Genomic DNA, 21,421 nt, shown 5'->3' on the forward strand with positions numbered 1-21,421 from the left:
CCCTGAGGCCCTGCTGCTTACCCAAGCCCAGCCGAGGGGTCACGGGCCGGGAGCCTGTGCAGGCAGGACGCCGTCGGAGGCCACCCTGAGGGGAAGAGGATGTCTCTGGGTGCAGCTACTGCCCTGGTCTGGCCCAGAGACACCGTGCTCAGGCAGGTCTGGCCTCCAGGGCTCGGTGGGGGCCCTCAGAGCCATGATTTTAACAGACACTCCCAGAACCACTGCTGGGCTGGACAAATGACCCAAGCCTCATGGCGCACTGCTGGAAGGTTGGCATGGGGTCAACATTCAACCATGGCAACCGGGACTCAGGCTGCCATGGTCCCCACATGTCCCTGGGGAGCCGGCAAAGCCTTCCCTAATTCCCTGCTGCAGGGCAAGGGGGTGACCCAGGCCCTGGGGTCATCCTGCCCAGCAGGCCCAGGAGGCTGGCCTGGAGCTCAGCCCAGACTTACGTGCTAAGGGTGGCTGCTGCAGGGCCAGCCACGTGCCTCACGGTGGGCAGGAAGCCGGCAGCTGGTGGGAGGGTGGTGGCAGAGACCACCGAGGGCCATGAGGGGTAATCCAGTGGAGAGCTGGGTGCAGGGACCGCCTGCAGCGGGGCTGGGGCTGCGTAGTGGTGGTGATGGTGCACGGACGATGGCTTCTGCCTCTCCGCTCCAAGGAAGGCGGTGTGAGCCCACGGCGGGTCCTCAGTGCAACACACACACCAGGACGTTTCAGCAAAGACCCCAGCCGCCCCCAGCCTCCCTCCCTCCACCTAGTTCCTCACTTGGGATGGCGTCAGTCAGAGCAGCGGTGGACAGGGGTCCAGCACAGCTCATCTGGCTCAAGGGGGCAGCTTTCTGGGCCCCGAACTGCACAACCTACTCTTCATCTGGGTGGGACTAGGGATCACAGACCCGGAGCCAGAAGGTGCTTTTCAGAGTTGCCCAGATGCACAGAAGCCCAGAATAAAGGCCACCAGGCCCTCTGGTTTTGTTGGGGTGGTCTCCTCACCCAGGGTCAAGCCTACCTGTGGGGCAAGGCGCGGGGCGGCGGGGGCGCGGGGCGGCGGGGGCAGGGCTCGGAGCATCAGGCTCTGCACGAGGACCTGGTGCATCTGCGCGTTCTGCATGAGCATCAGCTCCATCACGTCTGGAAGGAGGCGCCCGGTCACTCGCAGATGGTGACCGGGCCTCTCCTGGAACAACGCTCTGCTGAAACAACGCCTGTGCGTTTCAAGCCGGCACAGAGCCGGTGGGTCTGCGGGGCCGCGTGGTGGCCTGACTTTGTCCACGTCCTAATGGCCAGCACCTCCGAACCTGGTCTTATTTGGGGAGAGGGTCTTTGCAGGTGTGATTGAGGGTCCTGAGGCGGGATCACCCCAGGTTGGCCAGGTGGGCACTGACCAAGGACAGGGGTCTTCATGAGAGTGGCCGAGGGTGTTCTGGGCCAGGAGAGAACACGGGGCAGAGGCTGGAGAGACGCCCCGAGCCCCAGGAGCTACAGAGGCAGGAAGGAGCCTCCCGGGGGGCACGGCCCTGAGACACCTCGATGTCGGGCACCGGGCCTTGATGCTGTGGGAGAGCACATTTCTGTTGTTCTAAGCCCCCCAGCTGTGGTCCTTTGTTACAGCCGCCCCAGGAAGCTAATGCATTCACCAACTCTGGATACTGGGAAGCAAATTTCTGTCCGTGTGAGCTGTAGGCATCACTTCTTTCCACAGCAGGTAGGCCCTGGAAATTAGGTGGCCTTGGAGGCTCTGTCAGCCTCAGCAGAGGACGGCAAGCCCCTGAGGACCACTCACACTCCCAACCAAGCAGAAAGGGGCTGAAGGCCCTGTGGGGGGCCCCCCTCAGCGCACGGGGGCTGGGGCTGCGGGCAGAGGCTCTTCCCACTCAGACCGACCGCCGCTGCCCTGGGTCCTCCCTGCAGTGGTGGACCCCCATAATCATGTGGCCCAATTCCTTAAAATACACCTTTCTCTCTGTGGTTCCTTCTCTGGGGAGACACAGATTTTGGCACAGGGCTGGGGAGCGATGGTGGGGCGGAGCCGGACCGCTGGTGGCAAGGCTGTCTGGCAGCCCCACTGAAAGCAGAGACCCTTGAGGAGAACCACGGGGGGCTGGTGGGCACGTCGACGGGCCCAGACCCTGTGGAAACACTTGGGCAGTTTTAAGCTCACCTGCCGTGACTCAGCTGTTCCACCCCTAGACATTTACCCAAGAGAAATAAAAACCCGTCCAGACTCAGACGTGAATGTCCATGGAGGCTTTGTAGTGATAACCACAAACCGAAACAAACCAGATGTCCGCCAGCAGGTGAGAGGATGAACAAACCGGTCCATCCACACAAGGGGACCGTCACTTGGCAATCTGATGCACCCAACAAGGGTGCCGTGTCTTAGGACAGTCATGCTGAGGGAAGAAGCCACACGTGAAGGGGTGTGTCCTCAGTGATTCCACTTACACAAAAACCTAGAAAACTACAGACTGATGCACAGTGACAAACCTGACTGGTGACTGCTGGGGGGGGCAGGCAGCAGTGGGGAGACAGGGCCTGGCACCTGCGTTCACGTCTAGGGTTAGTGAGGGGCCCACAGGTGTGGACACGTGTCCGAACTGTCAAACTGCACAGTTTGACTGTGTGCGATTCATCCTGTGCTACCCCTAACAAAGCTGTTTTAAAATCTGAGTATTGAGAAGTTATTTAGAGAAGCAGCAGTTTAACCAAGGCTTCTGTGCAGCTGGTGGCTAGGGGAGCTGGGCTGGAGCCCAGCCCTTCGGCGCCCAGCCCAGGCTGCTCCCTTGTGCTTCTTACTTCCTCTCCTCAGAGGTATCCGTCAGAACGGATGTTGCAAAGGAAAAGCTATGTTCATGCCAGTAAATGTGCAGCTTCAGCTGAGGAGCCAAAGCCCAGCCCTAAGTGACCGCCCTGCTCACAGAAGTATTTTTCCTTCCAGTGGACAATTTCGTGAACCACATCAGCACTCACAGTGGACACTTACCTTCCTTAATGCTTCCTGCCCTTTGAGTGGGGAAGGCCTGGGGAGGGGGGAGCTGGGCGATGAGTGGCTGCTGAGGGAGCTGCTGGATGATGGTGGCAGGAGGTGGGGGGGCCTGGAAGAGCCAGGTGATCCGTCACCTGAACGTGCCCTGGAAACAGTCATCTCACCCACCACCCGCCACCCAACACCCCATCTGTCTATCCATCCATCTGTTCCTCCATCTATCCATCCATCGTCCTTCCGTCCAAGGGGAACTTCAGATGAGTCACCCCTGAGGTTGGACAGATGGCCGAATAGGTGAGTGTTTGAGCCTGGGCATCACTTAGGACATGACACGTTATGGCCTGCAAGTTTGCCCCCACCCAAATCCACGTGTCGAGGCCCTAACCCCCAGTGTGATTGTATTTGGAGGTGGGCCCGTGAGGAGGCGTTAAAGGGGCAGGAGGTCATGAGGGTGGCCCTGACGCAGTAGGGTCAGTGTCCTTGTAAGAAGAGGATGAGACACCAGAGGTCTGTGTGTATCAGGAGAGAAGGCGGCCGCCTTGAGCCAGGAAGAGCGAGCTCATGGGAGCCGGGCTGGCCGGCACGTTGTGTGGGCCGTCCAGCCTCCAGACCCTGAGAAAGTCAGTGTGTGTGTGTAAGCTGCCACCTGTGGCATCTTGTTCTGGAGCCCACGCTGAGTAAGAGACAGTGTTTTTGATGCTTCCGCATTTCCTGGCTTCAGCAGGCTCACCCTCGCCCCGTTAGCTCTGCTTTAATGGAGGCACCCAGGGAGATCGCTGCGGAAGGTCCCTGGCTTCTCTCCAGGGTTCAGACAAATGCACGAGAACTTCGAGCACGCTCCCGGTGTCAGCGCACTGGAAGACTTCCTAGCTGAACCCCTCCTCGGCCCTCGAGGCTCTGCCCTGCCCGTCCCTCCTTGGCTCGTGGGAAGGCGACACAGACAAGGGCTGTATACAGGTTTTTCTATAAAGGGCTACTTTTCATGTGTTTCAAACTATCTTCTTCCTTCGATTCTTTCCCAGACGTTTAAAAGCCTACCACCCCTCTCAGCTCGCAGGTCGCACACACACAGTGGCAGGCCAGCTCCGGCTGCGGCCACAGCCTGCGCCCCAGGGCACAGGCTGGCGAGGCAGTTAGAGCGGCTCTGGCATCCTGACAGGCAGGACCTCCCACCTCAGTCTCTGAGGCCAGCTTGTGGGAAATCCATCACAACGACCAAGGGCCCTGCCTGCCCTCGTGGTGTCACTGGGGCTGAGAGGGAGCACCCAAGCCCAGCTGGGCCCTGAGGACCTGCAGTAAGCGTGAACACGCCTGGGACTGGGGGAGCCTCCTGCATCGGCACCCCCAGCACCCCCCCGCCCCCGTTCCTGGAAGACCTCCAGGTGTAGGACCCCCTGAGGCCACCCCTTCCCACTCCATTTTCTCCGCGTGTGCTGCCAGAGCCTCTGCCAAAGGCGAACGCCCTCCAGGTAGCGGACCCAGCCTGCCAGCACCCTCAGCCTCGCCACCAGCCCATCCAGAACCTTCTCAGCTTGGCCCTGCCCACCTCTCGCCTTCTCTTCTCCCACACACTCAGGTCCCCAAGGCCTCCACGTGCCAGGTCCCAGCAGCTGCCCTTCTCCAACATGGCCCCTCTGCTTAAGAAAGCCAGGCTTGCTTTCCATCACTTGGGGCCCAAAATGCTGAACACGGGTGTGAGGCTCTCAAAGTGGGATGCTCATTCACCTTCAAAAGTCTGCCCTGGAGATTAGGGGCCTAAGCTTCCCTGGCCATTGGGACGTTTTGGAAGAGAGTTGACACACTTCTTCCCCACCCTGAGGTCTTCCCGACACTGAATTCCCCTAACACTTCCACTCCTAGCGCAGGGTTAGGGCCTGGGGCCGAGCTGGGACGCCAGCCTCTCATCTGTAACTGGGAGATAAGACCGCCCTCCCCCAAAGCCTGTTATCAAGGCACCCGTGGGACCTGAGGGAGATGAGACGCGGGGGCTGAGGTGCCCAGCAGGCCAGCCAGGCAGCCCTGCAGCCACTGCGGGCTCTCAGCCGACTGAGCCTCTTTGAGCCCCATTTGGGGGGGTGTCTCCCCACACTGGTTCTGCCCCAAGTGCACCACAAGGGAGACTCACCGAGGGCTGGATGATGCGAGACAGCTCCGGGGCTGACGGGGGCAAGGAGGCGGCGGGGTAGACCCCCACGGAGGGCACCTCTGGGGGCAGCGCTGACCCACGGGCTCCTCTGTTCAACCCCCTCCGGGCACAGGCCTGGGTGACCTCCTCCAGGAGGTGTTGTTCCTGCAACACCAGAGCAGAGCCTGCTGCCTGGAGGGGAGAGCCCTGGGCCCGGCAGGGAGACGGCAGCGCCAGTGCCCGGGAGTGCGGCCTTCTGTGTGGGAGCAGCTGGTGTCCCTGGTGTCCGCTGGGCTCTCCCCTCACCCCACCCAGGGCACACGGAGCAAGGCCGTTGCACAGCCTTGCTGGAACTGGAGGCAGCCCCTGGAGGCAAAGCCGGCAGGCCCTTCACGTGGTGCACACATGAGGAATTTACCAAAAACTACTTTTTTTCCAGTTGATAGAGTATATTCTGTCTCTGACACGCATCCATATCTACGTCACTACAAAGCAGTATTTTTATCACAGTTATCTGTTTGGACCCAGGTCACTCCCTGCTGCTGGTGAGTCTGGTGTGGACGAAGCCCTGGGCATCTCGGGACCCTACTTCTCGGGAAACCGGGCCCTTTCCACAGCATTTCCACTTGGACCACGTGCACCCGAAGCAGGTGTTTTCAGCCAGTTGGAGCCCAGCCTGCATAAGCAGTCCTGTGTGCTCTGCTCTCCGCGAAGTCCGCGATCCGGGAGCGACGCCCCCAGCTGCTCGGCCCATCAGGCGTGCACCCCCACGTCACAAACATCAGAATCAGTACTGGGTCCAGAAGGACTTCCCGTGCCTCTGCTCTGAGTGTGGGGCCCGCTGTTTCAGCCCTGCGAGCTGGGCTGAGGCTCCATGTGGCCACGTGGACCTACCCAGAGTCTCTGCAGGAGATCCTCCCTCCTCCTGCGAGCTCTCCGCAGGGCTGACTCCGGCTCGTCCCCGTCTCCTGAGGGAGCACGTGCATCAGGGCTTGGCCCTCGCAGACCCGTCCCAGCGCCCCGGCCTCTCGCCCTGGGACCTGCATATGCTGTCCTACAGAAGGAGGTAGGCGCCCCCTTCAGAGAGCTCAGTGTCTGAGTCGGGGCCTGCCCAGTAGGCAGCCTCATTCCTGGAGAGGGGCCACAGGTCAGAGTGTGGGTTCCTGCTGGTCCCAGGAACTGCACAGCTCCTGCATCTGAGGCAGAAAGCCCCTGGGCTCTGCTGGGCACCATGAGAGGAAGGAGCCCCACAGGGCCCAGGACTGGGCTGAGAGCCCAGCCCCCCATCACCTGGAGCCACCCACTGGCCCCAAACTGCCTGCAGGCTGGCGTGGTCCAGTGAACAGCACCCTTGAGTCCATGCCTCTCCAAGAAGAGAGGGCTCTGGGAGGGGTCTGGTGGTCCCCAGCCTCCTTTCCTCTGGGTGGCGCGGGCCTGCCCTTCCCCCCAGAGCTGGGGATGCCTGAACCACCTATCCTTTGGAGGTGCCCAGGGGTCCCGACACCCCCCAGGGGTCCCCACATTCCCCAGGGGTCCCCACTCCGCCAGGAGTCCCCACATTCCCCAGGGGTCCCCACTCCCCCAGGGTTCTCCACTCCCCCAGGGGTCCCCACATTCCCCAGGGGTCCCCACTCCCCCAGGAGTCCCCACATTCCCCAGGGGTCCCCACTCCCCCAGGAGTCCCCCATTTGTGCTGCTCCATGTTCTGTGCTCGCCCTCGGTCAGGCGACCTGATTTGGGATTTTCTATCTGGATTTGGGCCGTGGGCTCTGCCCGCTGCCCAGGGGCTGCCTGGGTCCCTGATGGCTCAAGAAGCTACATCGCATAGTAAAGAACAAGCACTATCTCCCGAGCGCCTCGCCCGGATGTCCCTGAGCCCAGGGACGGCAGTCCCCTCCCGGTCCCTGTGGCCTGAGCTTTGGGCCGCTGGCCACATGGGCGGAAGACGGTGCATCTGATCTGGGTGACCAAGGATGCACAGACTGATGGGGGTGGGGTGAGCCCCCGTCCCACCCCAGCAGGCTCTGGGCAAGGCAGTCTGGTGCGAGCGTGGCCCCTTCTGATCTAACCCCTCTGTGCCTCCTTCTCATCTGCAAGATGGGGTTAATGGGCGTGCCCCCCTGGGTGTGAAGACTAGAGGCGTGCTGGTCAGAGCACTTGGGGGGTGTATGTGTGGGTGTGTGCTAAAGGTTCACGAAAAGCCTTTCCACCCGGAGGTCAAGAAGATTGAGGGCGCTCTTCCCATGACAGGGCCTGCGCAGCCCCAGGGGCTCTTACCTGGCCTGAGACAGGGGTCCTCAGAATCCCCTTCCACATTCTCACGCTCTTGCTCCAGTTTCTGTGGGGAAAAGAGACCACGACCAGGACATGGGTTCCAGGCACCTGCTCCGTGTGAGGGGGCCCAGCCAGGCCCCAGAGCCCCAGAAGGAGTGGCTGGAGGCAGGAGGGGAGTGAGGTAGACCTGGGGGCAGGTGGCCAGTGTGGGACCCTGTGGTCACACTCTCCACACGATGAGCACACACCCTGCCTTGAAACCTAAGGGGATGCTCTGACACACACAGGCCCCTGCAGGCCACTTTCTGAAGACCCTGATCGCCCCACCTGAGCCCTGGGCTGATCCCTGCCACTCCTCTGTGGCAGCCCCTGGCCACCTGGGCTGGGGCCGTCGCAGGGTGAGGGCAGCAGCAGAACAGAGCAGGCAGATGTGGCGGGGCCGCGGGGCTGCTGGGCCGGGCAGCCTGTGAGGGCCGCGCAGACCCTCAGAGAAGAATGTTGGTGTGAAGTTGGGTCCACCAGGCTGCGAGCCCCAGGCCTGGCCTGAGCGGCTCCAGGTCCTGCACGGTGCAGAGTCTGTGTTCCCTTAAACACGAAGCCAGGAGGCTCCGCGGGGAGCCTGGTGGGGCCCTGGAAGTGCTCCAGCCTGAGGGTGGCGCCTGCCTCCTGGCCTTGGAACCTGACAGAGAGCCTGCCTGGTTCTGCACAAACACAAAGAAGAACCAGGAAACCACAGCTCTTCATTACCAGGCTAAAACCACTGAGAAGGGTTTTACTTGGAAGCCGGCACGCTCACAGCTGTAACCTTACCTTTCAAAGCTGTGCTCCTGTAATGAGCTGCTAAAAACACAAGTGCCCAGCTGTCTTACCTTCTCTAGGAGTTTCAGAGCCAGTCGGGCCATTTGATCTGCCACCGAGGAGTCCAGCATCCCAGGACCACAGGAGGGGACGCCGCAGGCTCCCCACCCCCCAGCTCTCAGTTCCCTTAGGAAAGCCACTCGGCGGGAGCAGCAGCCCAGACCCGGGCCGTGGAAGGGCTCCCGCGCTCGGCTCGGCTCCTGGAGACCAGCCGCTGGGCCAGAGAAGAGCTCCTGGGAGGGCGGCCACCTGCCCCGGACGCAGAGTGCCCACAGCCAACGCCTGCGCCTCCGTGGTGGTTGCTAGGTGCCGCAGGCGTGGGGAGGCCCTGGGTTGCCAGGTTTCTGCTGAGTCCTCAGCCCCGCCTGGTGCCCATGCAGGGGTTACCCGTAAACACCACCAATTCTGAGTTGTGGCCAGGTGGGGCTCCTGAGGAAGGAAAAAGTGGGCAGTTGCTGGGGCCAGAGGACAGTCCCAACACCCCCACCCCAATGCCCCATCCTCAGGACAGAGCCCAGCCCTGCAGGGGCCTCCTCCACCCCCAGTCCATTACAGCTGCCAGGAGGCCAGCAAGCCCCTGTCCCTCCTAGGGATCCTGCCAGCCAGATGAGAGCCATGGCCGGACCCCTGGAGGACAGGGTGTGGACACAACCCCCAGCAGATTTCAGGAAACTCTGGGTGGCAAAGGCGTGGCACGAGGGAGCTGGCCAATGAGGCATCTGGGGGTTTCCAGCTGAGGGCTCAGATGGGCCCATCCCAAGGCACCCAGCCAGCACCTCAGAGGACATGAGGCCACTCTGGGCCACTATCCCTCAGGGCAGTTGTGATTCCAGCACTGGGACTGCCTGGCTGGGACTCAAGCCCAGAGAGGGGTGGGGATCCTGGTGGCTGAGCTGCAGGGGCACCTGGGAGCAGGTCAGCCCTTGGTGGGTGACCCACCTGCCGGCCAGAGTGCATGTCCATAGGGCTGCTGTGGGGAGGGGGCGTGGGGAGGGGATATGCCCAGCAAAGGGGAACCTTTTATAAAGGGTGGTTTGCTTGGAGGGTAGGGCACTGAACAGATAAGAGCAGCTCTTCATTTGTATTCTTTCCATTTCAGATTTATGGGGACAGCAGTCCGCGGCTGGGGTAGAGCAGGGGTCTGCTTGCTTACAGCCCCTCCTCAGTGCAACTGATCAAGAGATTTGCATCAGACGGCCAAAACTGGGCTAAAAGTTCCTTAAGTTGCCCATACACTTCAGTATTTGTGGTTTTATATGTATCATAACCCTTAGATTCAAACAGGAGGTCTGAGTGTGCACACTAATGAGCTAACTTGTCAACTCAGGGTGCTAGGAGGTAATTAACACCTTCCAGTGGGTGTTTGTTAGTTTAAATAAAAGCTCTACTTTTAAGAACAGTATTTTTTATTTTTGGGTGGGGGAGGTAATTAGGTTTATTTATTTACTTATTCTAATGGGGGTACTGGAGATTGAACCCAGGACCATGTGCATGCTAAGCACACACTTTACCACTGAGCTCTACCTTGTCCCCCAGAACAGTTTTAGATTTACAGAAAAATTGAGAGGACAGTGCAGAGAATTCCCACGGACTTGGCTTCCTCTATCAGTAAGTCTTGCATCAGTATGACAGATTGGTTACAATTCATGAACTTGTATTGATACATTAACTGAAGCCCACACTTCATTTGACTTCCTCATTACTTTGCCTAATGTTCCTTTGTTGCTCCGGGTCCCTGTCTAGGACACCCCGTGACGTTTAGTCATCGTGTCCCCTTTGGCTCCTCTTGCCTTTGATGACCCTGACACTTCTGAGGCATGCTGGTGCACATCAGTACCTAGTGTACCTGCTGTTTTGTAGGGTGTCCCTCTGCTATGGGGATTTGTTTGATGATTTCTCATGATCTGACCGGGGTTGTGGGTCTAGGGGGAAGACCCTGGAGGCGAAGGGCCCTTCTCATCACTTTCCATCCGGGGTGCGTGCCGTCACCATGACCTTCGCAGTGACGATGACCTTGGTCACCAGGCAGAGGTTTCTCCACTGCACATCTACCGTTTTCCTCCCCCTTTCCACACTGCCCTCTGCTGGAGGAAGTAGTATGTGTGCGTACACAGCCAATACATAAGGAGTGGGGGTTATGATTCCCTCCTTGAGAGTGAGTATCTACATATTTGGACAGCTTTTTAATTGTTAAAAATAAAGACGCAGATCCAACATTTACAGAATATCTATGGAAATAATTCTGGGGTTCTGAGGAACACAGTTTGAAAACCACTGGTCTAAGCAGTGTGGGCAGTGCACAGGGGTCCCCACAGTTTCAGATGTATTGCAACGTGAGCAGTTTGAGAGATTCAGGCACAGATCGGAGTCTGACTGCTCTTGAGTCTGATCCCTTGGTATGCTGGTGTTCCCTGCTGACTCCTGGTCTCATGAGCCCACCGCCTCATCTCTGCTCCAGCTGCTTAATTCTGCGAGCCAAAACTGGAAACTCCACTCACCACACAAGGGACTGTGGTGTGACTCACGTGGTTGAGTTTCTGGGGCTCCCTGAAGGTTTGTGTAAGCTGTGGCTGCTCAGACTCCCAGGATTGCACTGAGGATGAACAATGAGCTTGTGTCAGGGAGGTGTCACTACAGCACATTAGCGGAAGAGCGGAGTTGTGCCCACTCAGTCTCAGAGAGTGGACAGGGAGCACAAGGCCCGCACACAAACACATTCCAGTAAAGGCACAGGAGTGGGTGAAGGAAACCCAGAAACCTAAGTGTGTTTGCTGGACAGCCCTGCACAGTCACCTCCCCAACCTTGCTTTATATGCCACCTTCTCTCTAGTGGCCACTTGCAGTACTGTCACCCCATGCAGCTCTACCACGGCCCAGATGTGACATATGGGTGAGTTCATGGGTATATCCACTTCTCGCATAGGGAAATCCAGGCGCAGCTGCTAAGGGGTCTCCTGTGTCTCTTCCCCCATCCTTGTCACTTGCCTGGACTCTGCGGTTCCCAACCCTGCAGTGAAACGTGGTGCTAGTCCCAGCCTCGAACCCAAGGTGGTGCGTTCATTTTCCTTTCAACGGTAAATAGGATGCTACCCACAGAGGAGAAAAGGTAAAATGAGACCCAGGAGATTAAGCCCATTTAGGTAAAGGTCACCTGCTGGTGGGAGCATCCTTGCTCCCCTTCCCCCACCACGGTGCCCACATGGTTGGGAACACTCACCAGGCAGTTACATCAGAGTAACAAGAGGTGCAGGTGAGATGCTATGGATTAATGTCAACTAGTCAGAGCTTATCCGCTTCCAGTGAGCTTGATTACACTAACAGTATTTGATTGTTAATCCAAACTGTGGGCTAGGAATAAAACCTTGCACTGATTCCTTATCTGAACAGACAGGTTCAAGTGGAGTTTGAAGTCAAGGAACAATGATTTCAGATTCAGACACAGACCATGAATACATAACCAACATCACATTCCTTTCTTTTTTTTTTTTTTGGATTTTTAATAGACTTCATTTTTATCTCAGTTTTAGGTTCACAGACATTTGAACAGGAACAGCATATTCCCTTTAAAATAACAATTTACAGTATATTTGGAATGATTTACCCAAACATTTCAAGGCCTTAAAACATCTCAATGTGATGAATTTTTAGGCTTATCATTGAAACAGCTCTCTCCCTCTGGTGATCTAGAACTGGGTACAATTACTGTGTTATTTAAAATTTCAGGCAACTTGGCAAGTCAGCGCTACCCAGCCCCTTCCACGCTAAGGCCCCTAACAGGAACAGGCGCGTATTCCTGGTATGGGTTTCCCTTTCCTGCCCTTCTCTCCGGAGCACCCCGCCCCCACCCCAGCTTGGGGTTCTCCGAACACTCTTTGACTCAGGGCACTGCTTTACGGCACACGTGCCAGACTGCCATGGACCCATGACTGTGGGACCCACTGGTCAAATCGTGAACTGCACCACCCAGAAGCTGCAAGCTCGGGGTAGGGCATTCAACCAGAGGCCTGGATAGGTACCGTGTCCCCAGCAGGAAGAATCCACGGGTCCAGGAGTCAGCACCGCGGGTGGCTTCTTGTCCCTGCCGCTCTGGGCTCTGTGGGCTGGGATCCGATTCCCACTGAACCAACCCGGCCGCCGCCGGGACTCCGGCTCCTTGGGTCCAGGTGCTGGCGGGGCCCAAGAGAAGGACGCACAGGAACGGAATCAAGTGATCTTGTCGGCTACCTGCGGCCGTGACACGAACAAGGCCAGCACCCCGGCCGGCGAAAGGAACCCTGGAGACGAGGGTTTGGGTCCTGCAAACCCGGGGCCCGCCACGAGCCGGACGCGACTTCTGAGGCAGACCCGGGCTGGCGCGCACCAGCGAGGCCGGCCTCCCGGGATGTCCCCAGGCGCTCGCGAAGCGGACCCAAGTGGATACGGGCAAGGGCCCTCCTGTAGCGACCCCCGCCTGCGGGAAACGAGTATCCGCCGCCTGGCCAGTCCCGCCGGACTCCGACCGCCCACGTGCGCGGAGCCCTTCAAACCGACCAACCACAGCGAGCACAGAGGCCGCCGCGCCCCGCTCATTGGTCCAGCCCGAGGAGGCGGGACCGTCAGCGCGCCAATTGGAGGGGCTGCTACAGGAGCGGGGCTCCGGCGGGCCTCACCGCCCTGAGCGCGCTGTGCTGAACGCGCGTGCGCGAGGGTAGGAGCGCGGGCCCTGATTGGCCGCGAGCAGGCGGTTCACGCGGGGCAGGGCCGGGCGCGGGGCGGACCCACATCTGCGTGACAGTTGTCGCGGGGGGAGGGTGAGCCCAGGCTAGGGGGAGGGAGTGTAAATAGAGCGAAGGCGGCGCCGCGTCGACCGCGCTGCAGCCGGGCGACCCGCGGAGAGCCCTGGAAGATGGAAGAAGATGAGCAGGAGCAGCGGCGCAGAAAGGTGGAGGCCGGGAGAGCGAAGGTAAACGGCAGCGCTTCCTCCCCCCGCTGTCTCGGCGTAGGCTCTTCAGGGCGGGCTCCAGTGCCCGCCACCGCCCCCTGCCAGGGGGGGACGCGCCAGGCGGGGACCGCCGCCGCACTCTTGCCCTTTCCGCCGACTCGGCTGGAAGCCGCCCTCTGGTCGCCGCCATCTTGAATCCGCCGCCCTCTGCCCGGACCCGCCCCCCCTCCCGGTCGCAACCAATCAGCGGCCTGGTTCGCGCGGCGCCTTGCAGGGAAGCCAGGCGCGGGGCACGCCGGGACTGGTGAGGATGCGCCTGCGCCGGCGGGGGCGGGGGCGGCCCTCTCCCCCCCGCCCCCACGGGGACCCACCCACCCCAACGATGTCTGCACGGGGAGTGGGCAGGGCGGCCTAGCTGATGGACCGCGGTGGCCTCGGGACGCGGGGTCCTTGAAGGCCGCCCGCTCTCGGAGCCTGTGGTGCAGGGACGGGCGTTGTCACCCACCTGCGCACCTGTGCACACCTGCTCTCACCTGCGCGGCTCTGTCCTTGCCCGGATTCCTGGAGGGCTTGGAGGCCGAGACTTAACTGCAGTCGGGCGTTAGGAGCCTTATGGCTCGGCTCTACTTCCATTCGATCAGAACTACGTGCAGATACTCAGTTTTACCCAGAATTCTGCGGTTCTTTTTCGTATTAAAAAGTTTCGGAGTGGTGTTCCAGAGCCCGCAACTTGTTTACTCTGAGGGATGCCTCCCGCTGACCCAACCTCTGGTGTACTGGGCCCCGAAGCGCCCGTGCCGCCGCCTCGCTGCTTGGGGCCCAGGTGGATAGCTTTGGGCTGGCGAGGGCTGAGGGGCTCAGGCGGTTGTCTCCGTGCTGGGCCTGGAAGCTCCAGACGCGGGGACAGAGCCTCCCAGGAGATGTCACGTCCCTGAACTGCAGGTGCGCCCTAGAACTCAGGGCGGTCCTGGGGTCAGTGTTTATCATCCACGGACTGGTTCTCATTCTTTTGGGGCTTATTGTGCAATTAAGCCGTATGCTGACCGGACCGGGCCCTCAAGCCGGTGGAGAAGGCTGTGAGCCCCGCCCCACCCCACCCCATTCTAGTCAAGGGGGAGCCGCTGCAGTGTTCGGTTGAACCCTGTGAAGTGGCTGTTGAGGTCAGACATGGCCAGACGTTGGGAATTTCACGTGGACCAGCTAGTAAGAGGTATTCAGTGCTAGTTTCTCCCTTGAGGAAACCACATGGCCACTGCATTAAGAGATCATTCGGAGCACAACTTTCAGAGTGTTGTGAGGCAGAGGCAGGGACAGCAGGGTGACAGGCAGAGGACAGAGTGGCCTCCTCAGGTCGCTCACTGCAGGTGAAACTCCTGATTGGGGTTTGAAGAGTGAGGCCTTAGCCTGTTTTCCCCCCTTTGCATGTGCCTGGCACACATGAAGGTCAAGAGATGCCAGGGAGCTGGAGTTTAGTACTGTTTTCCCAGCTTGCCAGTGTTTGTAAATGTGCCTGAATGTTGCTTGAAGGAGTGTTGAGGGTGATAAGGAGGATTAACTTCCTTTCAAGAAGAAACAGACACCCCTAGTTGGGTGATCACAGGCCAGAGACCAGGACTGTGGTACAGGAAGACAGCTCACGGTTGGTTAGATTTGATGGAACAGGGCACAAAACAGACAGGTCCAGGGCTGGTTTTGAAGCCAGGGTCTATTCTTGAGAGATGGTTTTTCTCACGTAAATTGCCTTATGTGATTTTCTGCGTCCTTAAAATTGGACAGTTCTGTCATCATTCACACAAACATTTGTGAAATGTGTTTGCTGTTGTGACCATAGTTGTCATTTGAGGGCTCTTTCACCCTGTGAAATGCTGATGTTAGGTGTCGGACCTTTGAATAATGGGCTAGTGGGTGATGGTGTGTGGACAGAGCCTAAACCCCCAGATTTGAGGGACTGAGCAGTGCCTTCTGACGGGGACATTCTGTGGAGGTCCCTGGTGCTTTGGTGAGCTGTGTTGTGAAAAATGGAACATCTGATTTCTTAAAGGAGAATGTTAGGTTGACCTGGCTTAATTAATTTTTTGCTATTTCTGTACCTTGTCTCAGAATCCATGGCAAGGATGGCTAGGCTGTAAATTTCCCTGACTGGGGGGAAAATGGGGCAAAAAGGGAGAGATTTAGCTTTCTTGTAGTTTTAAATCTTAAACATTCCTTGATTAAACTGTCAGTTTTTAAAATAGATGTATTTTTAATTTTTAAAAAATTTTTCCTGTAAGCTGTCAGGGGCTAGAGAAGCTATCCTGCCAGTCAGCCTTACTGCTTTCTTTTGTCTGTAGACATTGTTAACAGTCCTCATTATTGGGTTCTTCGGGTGTAATTCTGAACTTACATCCTAGTATCGTGGGTTTTAATGGAGGCAGTGTTGGTGGTACAGGGATCTATCGGTTGACGGGAGCTGGCCAGGTGGGCCGAGTGGACTGAGCCAGCCCTGGGGCCTCATGTTCCCCGCGAGCTTGTCGGCTTTGTGGTTCTGTTACTCCTTCCTTGCATACCTCTGTCTCTACTACTTCTCTGCATTTTTGCGCAGCTTGCTCACTTCCGACAGAGAAAAACCAAAGGTGACGGTGCGCACCCGAAGAAAAAGACGGCGAAGAGGAAGGGCCCGGCTGTCGATGCGCCTGTCCAGGAGGAGAGCCCGGTAGCCGCCGAGGACCAGGGGCTCCTGGGAGGACGGGGCATTTGCAGGAGCTCAGTGTGCGGCGACCCCCCTGCTGGCGCGGGAGCAGCTCCGGTAGGTTTCCTGTTTATTTTCTAGTTACTGCTGGCACAATCTGCTGAGAGCGGTCTTTGGCCCATCACAAGTAGGGGAAAGGGGCTTTATTTTAGCTTACGAGAGGGAAGTATATGTTTGTGGTTTTATTCCTAATTAAAGTTTTATCTTTATTATGTGATTTTTGAGAAATTTTGGATGGACTGATTGAGGGCTGGTGTCAGTATTAGTGTCACTTTGGTGCTGGGAGTTTTATACGTGTGACTCCCTGGAGTCTGGCTGAGTACATCAGCACCTCTAGTGGGTTTTTGGACACTTACACCGTAATAGCCCTTCACCTGCTCTCAAATCCACCTAATTGTCAGGGTGTCTTGCTGGACGAGGCGACACTGTCTGCTGCTTGTGGCCCTGTGAGCTGTAGGGCAGGTGTGGACCTGGGTGCTGAGTGCGCAGGACCGCCCTGGGCCTCCCAGTTGCTGTGTGTGGGTGCTGTGTGTGTTACTAGCAAGGGGCCTAGAACTGGTGGTACCCTTTGCTTGTGTGCAGCAGGGCGGGTGTAGCTGTGTGCTGGGCTGAAGATGGGCTGAAAACTGGGGGTTCAGGGCAGAATTTGACTCAAAATCGTGCTGTGTCTGGGCTGCCTTATTGAAAAAAGTGGAATGACTGCCAGCATATAAAGTTTATGACATTCAACCTGCAAACCTGGAATGTTGCTTCTTGTGAAAAGTTGGAAGACCAAGCCATGGTGCTCCCGCTTTGCCTGGAGCAGCTGGCCGGACCTCTGGTGGCTGAGCCTTTGGACCAGCCTGTGACTGGATCAGTCTCCCTCCACTCCCTGTGGTCTCACAGGTCTGAGGTCGGAGGTCAGTGGCCTTCATGTTCTCCTCTTGTTGCTTCTCTGGGTGGAGCAGTGGTTCTCAGCAACCTTGTCTCATCCCAGCTGAGTCAGTAACGGCTTCGTGGAGAGGATATGTGCTGCGGAAGTGAGCACAGACCAGTCTTTTTTATTTTAAGTTAAAAGTTTTATATTTTTTAGCGTTTCATTTTCAAATAACATCAGACTTACAAAAAAACTTGCAAAAAGCAGCCAAGAGTTTCTGTATACCCTTCACCTAGCTTCCTGAAATACTGACACCTCTGTAATCATAGCATAAATCGCAAATCAGGCTCAGTTAACGTGGAAATAATACTGTGAGCTCATTCGTAGAGCTCATTCTGATTTCTCCTGTTTTCTGGCCCAGGAGTCTGCATTGCATTTCAGTGCCTTGTCATCTCGGGTTCCTCCAGTCCAGGACAGTCTTTCAGTCGTCTTTGTCTTTTATAAATTCGACACTTGCAGAGCACTAGCTAAGTATGTTGTAGAATACCCGTCGATTTGGGTCTGTTTGATGTTTCCTTCCAATTGAAGTCAGGGTGTGCGTTCTGGCAGGAACACTGGAGGTGACGGCGCTGCGTGCTCAGGTGGTGTTGGTGTTCGATGCGTCTCACTCCTGGTGATGCCGACCATGACCTCTTAGCTAAGGAGGGGCTGTCCAGGTTTGTCCTGATGGAAAGTTTCTGTTTCTCCTTTGTAGTTAGTACGTGTGCTGTGTGGAGGTGCTTGGAGACCCTGTAAACATCCCACTTCTCATCATACTTTCTTCCGTTAGTTTTAGCTTCCATCCAAGATTCTTGCCTGCGGTAATTAATATGGCGGCGGTGGCCACGTGGTGACTTTCTGTGTCTATCTTTCCACCTACATATATTAACTGGCATTTTACTCTAAGGAAAAACTGTTGGTGCTCTCCAGTTTGTTTATTTATTCAGTAATTTGTATCAGCCGTGGACTACTGGATACTTACTCTGTGAGTTTTAATCCATCATGTCTGTGTTTATTTTGTTGTTGAAATATACACATTTGGCCATTTGGAACGCTTTTGAACTGTTGTCTGTGACCTTTAAACATGCCTTCGTTTTCTGGCACCAGGATTTCTCAGGCTTATTCTGTCCTTTCCCTGCTGCATCCCTGAGATCAGCCGTTTCTCTAAGGAGCCCTGGTTCCTTACAGTGGAAAATGGTATTCAGAAACCAAGAGCTGGGTGCTAGGTACGCTTATTGCCAGTGGGTGTCGTTGCTTCTAGGCTATTTCAGCAGACAGAGCTGGAAAATATAAATGTACGTATATACACACACTGCTACATCTGTTTCTTTGTCTATTTGTATGTACAATACAAACCATGAATTCACACTAATATCTTCAATTCCAGTGCAACACCACAGAATTTATTCTAGCTTTTCCCCTCTCCTTATTTTAAGCTCCCCTTTCCCATAGTGAGAGGCCTGGTTTCTTCCTCTGCAATATCTGTACTTATTCATTCAGTCTTAAAATACATACAGATTAGTTTCAAAATTGTTAATCCACACCCCTGTGAAAAACAGGTTTACTAACTAGAGTATTTGTTCATGCAGGTCTCCCCAGTTATCGGAAGTTTGCGTTACACCAGTTCATTTTTACGAAGGACCTACGTTAGTACCTGTGTTTGTTGACAGAAAGCACTCCAAAGAGGGTTTTGACTTTTATGAAGAAAGGTCATTGCTGCTTCACTTGAGGCCATTTTGGCCTATGCAAGGTTTCATAGGGGCACTCTGCTTTTGGATTGTGGGGGAACCTGTGGTTTTATTGTCTGGCGTCCCAAGTCGTTTTGCTTGGCTCTTCGATTCCTTATCTCTTTGCTGTGGTTATTTTCCTCACTGACAGTACGGTTTTACTTGTTTCATTGTTTGTATTCTGTTTTGGTTCTCACATCCAGGTTGATTTTATGTGACTGTTTTCTGAGTAAGTGAAAGGTTAATTACCGGGGTTCTAAAAATCAGCTGTGTTCAGAGAATGTCATGTCCTCCTCTTCCTGTCACCCCATTCACACCCACCCCTGCAGACGAACAGTCTCTTTAATTTCTGGTTTATCCTTACATTTCTTTTTGCACAGACGAATAAGTGCACGTTTGTTCTCTTACATCCCTTTTTATGGGAAAGGCTCTGTGCTAGCAACAGTCTTCTGCACGTGGCTCTTTCCTGTAGCGGCAGGCCTGGACTCACTCTGTGTCAGTTCGTAGCGCTCTCCCTCACTCATTTTTCATAGCCACATAGCACATGTGTCGAGTGGGCACGCTTTGGTCTCAGGTGCTCTCCTGGAAAGAGCGTTTAGGCTGTTTCCATTGCTTCCCATGCAGTGCTGTGGTGAACAGCCTTGTTGGGATGTAATTTATATTTTAGGACATATGTTTTCAGGGTAAGTTCCTGGAAGTAATTCAGAAGGTAAGTGCATGTAAAGTTCTTTGGAGTACCGCTCAGTTCCCTTCCATAAGGGGTATACCAGTTGGATTTTCATCAGCAAACTGTGATACACCTGTTTCCCAACAGCCTCGTTAACACAGTCTCATCACACTTTGGAATTTTTAGCATCTCGTTTCTCTTGGGTCAGAACCTGGGAGTAGCGTGGTTAGATCCTGTGGTAGGTGTGTGTTTAGCCTGTTAAAAATCGCCAAAAATTGTTTTCCAAAGTGGATGTATCATTTTGCATTCCCACTAGCAACACAAATTCAGCAATAAAAAGGAATGGCATTCAAGATGTAGGGGAGCCTTATGTCCACATTGCTAAGTTGAAAGATGCCAGTCTGAGAGGCTACAACCATAAGATTCCATTTATATAACGTCTGGAAAAGGTACAACCGTAGAGGCTGTGAACGGATCAGTGGCTGCTGGAGGTTGGTTGAGGGGAGAGTTAAACAGGGGAAACGTGGGGTTTTAGAGCAGTGTAACTATTCTGTATGGTAATGTCAATTGAAAAACCAGAAAGCATTTGCATGCAGGTTGGAAATGTCATTCAGGAGACTGGGGGATCCCAGGTTGGAACTCAGAGTGTAACAGAAGGCCCTGCCTGCATTCCAAGATGTGAGACCACCTCCCTGGGGAGGGGGTGAGTCTGAGGGCAGAGCGACCTGCTCACAGGCACGTGCTCTGGTTGAGGGAGTTGCTCCCATGGGACGCAGGTTGACACTGGTGACCTGGCTGTTAGGTGCTGGGCCTGGAGCTTAGAGGGGGTTCGGTAGGGCCAGGTGTCTGCAGCCCTGATGGCCTCTGAGTCACCTGGAGGGTCAGCCTTCCCCTTCCTTGAAGGACAGTCCTGTTCTCAGTGGGTGGCTCTGTTGTCCTGTCAAATCCCAGAGGTGACACCTTCCTGTGTCCCCTCCCGCTTTCTCCACCCCCTCTGTCCTGACGGGCAGCGTCTCCAGTCCTGGCCTCTGCTAAGGCGGCTGGTCAACCCCATGTTCACGCCACCGTCTTCTTATGAAACAAGGGTCCAGCCACCCGCAGTGTTCTCTCCGCAGCACGCATCTCCTGCTTTGCTCAGGATTGACCAAACCTTCCAGTCCTGGTTCTTTTTGCTTAACCGTTCCTTCAGCTTCCCCCTCCTCCCACACTTTACCTTCAGCTGGAGGAGAAGCCGGCAGCTCCCTCAGCACCCTGCTTGGGAGTCTCCTCAGCTAAACAGCCAGGCCCGCCCTCCCCCCGACGGGAGACCCCAGCCCAGCCAGGCCCGCCCTCCCCTAGACGGGAGACCCCGGCCCAGCCAGGTCCCCCGCATGTTAGGACAGGATGACCTTCTGTCCAGTTTCTGGTTGCTCACTCCCTGTTTCTGTCTGAGGTCTCCCTTCCAAATCATTGTAAACTTATGGGTCAAAACTATGGGAGAAAAATTCATTGGAAAACTTTAAACTCAAGTTTGAGAAAAGAAATTGAAAATACTATTCTGCAAATTAAGGAAAAGACTTATCTAAAAGAAAATCTTGAAGGATGAAATACTTGGATTTATATAAAATTAAGAGCTTCGAAAATGTGCATGAATCTGAAAGAACAGAATTTGTTAAGAAACTAAAATGTAGTGATTTAAGCGTTAAGCCCGTGGTAAATGACTTGAAATAGCAGAATCCCTTAAGAAGAGGGCAGCAGCGTCATTAGGGGAACGAGTCACAGTGAAGATGCTGAGAGCTTGAGAGCTGTGGGGGAGAGCGCAGAGGTGGTGGTGGGAGTGGAGGGGCTGGAAGGGCCTGAGGCTGCGCCCTGGGCGCGGCAGTAAGTGCTCTTCCCTGGCCCTTCCCTCTCAGCTGGAGGACCCTGACCCGGAGAGGACTGAGGACTCGGAGCCGCAGCAGAAGCTGGATGGCGACTGTCTGGAGCAGCCTGGGGTCATCACAAAGGTATTCTTCTCCAAGATTCTGTAATAAGGTGTGTCCTTGTGGGAAGATTCTTCCCCGCATGGTAGAAACCCAAGCCAGAGAGGTGGAAACCGGGCCGAGAAGCTGGAGGCCTCGCTTCCTGAGTCTTGCCTCCTGAGTCGCCCTGCACGGAAGGTCTCCTTGAATCTGCGGCCTTGTGCCTTTTGATCGCATCTCCTGGATGCTGAAGGGAGGAGTTGCTGCTCACGCATCAGGGTGGCTGTCACTGCT

General features: G+C 56.0%; 3 protein-coding genes across 3 annotated transcripts in view; 2 read left to right on the top strand and 1 right to left on the bottom strand.

Annotated features, from left to right (window-relative positions):
• Positions 1 to 392: 392 nt before the first annotated feature.
• Positions 393 to 8,370, bottom strand: C1H21orf58 (chromosome 1 C21orf58 homolog). The gene is made up of 7 exons (XM_015239760.3): positions 8,261 to 8,370; positions 7,395 to 7,455; positions 6,012 to 6,085; positions 5,118 to 5,282; positions 2,990 to 3,101; positions 1,016 to 1,137; positions 393 to 691 (listed from the first exon to the last, which is right to left on the bottom strand). Exons 1-7 carry the CDS (start codon positions 8,318 to 8,320, stop codon positions 452 to 454), a joined length of 834 nt encoding a protein of 277 aa, XP_015095246.3. The 5' UTR covers positions 8,321 to 8,370; the 3' UTR covers positions 393 to 451.
• Positions 8,371 to 15,662: 7,292 nt separating this feature from the next.
• On the top strand, positions 15,663 to 21,172 carry LOC140698864 (uncharacterized). Its single transcript, XM_072970659.1, has 2 exons — positions 15,663 to 15,955; positions 21,080 to 21,172. Exon 1 carries the CDS (start codon positions 15,663 to 15,665, stop codon positions 15,864 to 15,866), a length of 204 nt encoding a protein of 67 aa, XP_072826760.1. The 3' UTR covers positions 15,867 to 15,955; positions 21,080 to 21,172.
• PCNT (pericentrin) overlaps positions 16,677 to 21,421 on the top strand; it is a 76,132-nt gene continuing 71,387 nt past the window's right edge. The window contains exons 1-2 of the mRNA XM_072970887.1: positions 16,677 to 16,742; positions 21,080 to 21,172. Coding sequence (XP_072826988.1) covers positions 16,677 to 16,742; positions 21,080 to 21,172 — 159 coding nt within the window. The remainder of the gene's footprint in view (positions 16,743 to 21,079; positions 21,173 to 21,421) is intronic.

Source organism: Vicugna pacos, chromosome 1, assembly GCF_048564905.1.
Source record: "Vicugna pacos chromosome 1, VicPac4, whole genome shotgun sequence".
Classification (NCBI taxonomy): Eukaryota; Metazoa; Chordata; class Mammalia; order Artiodactyla; family Camelidae; genus Vicugna; species Vicugna pacos.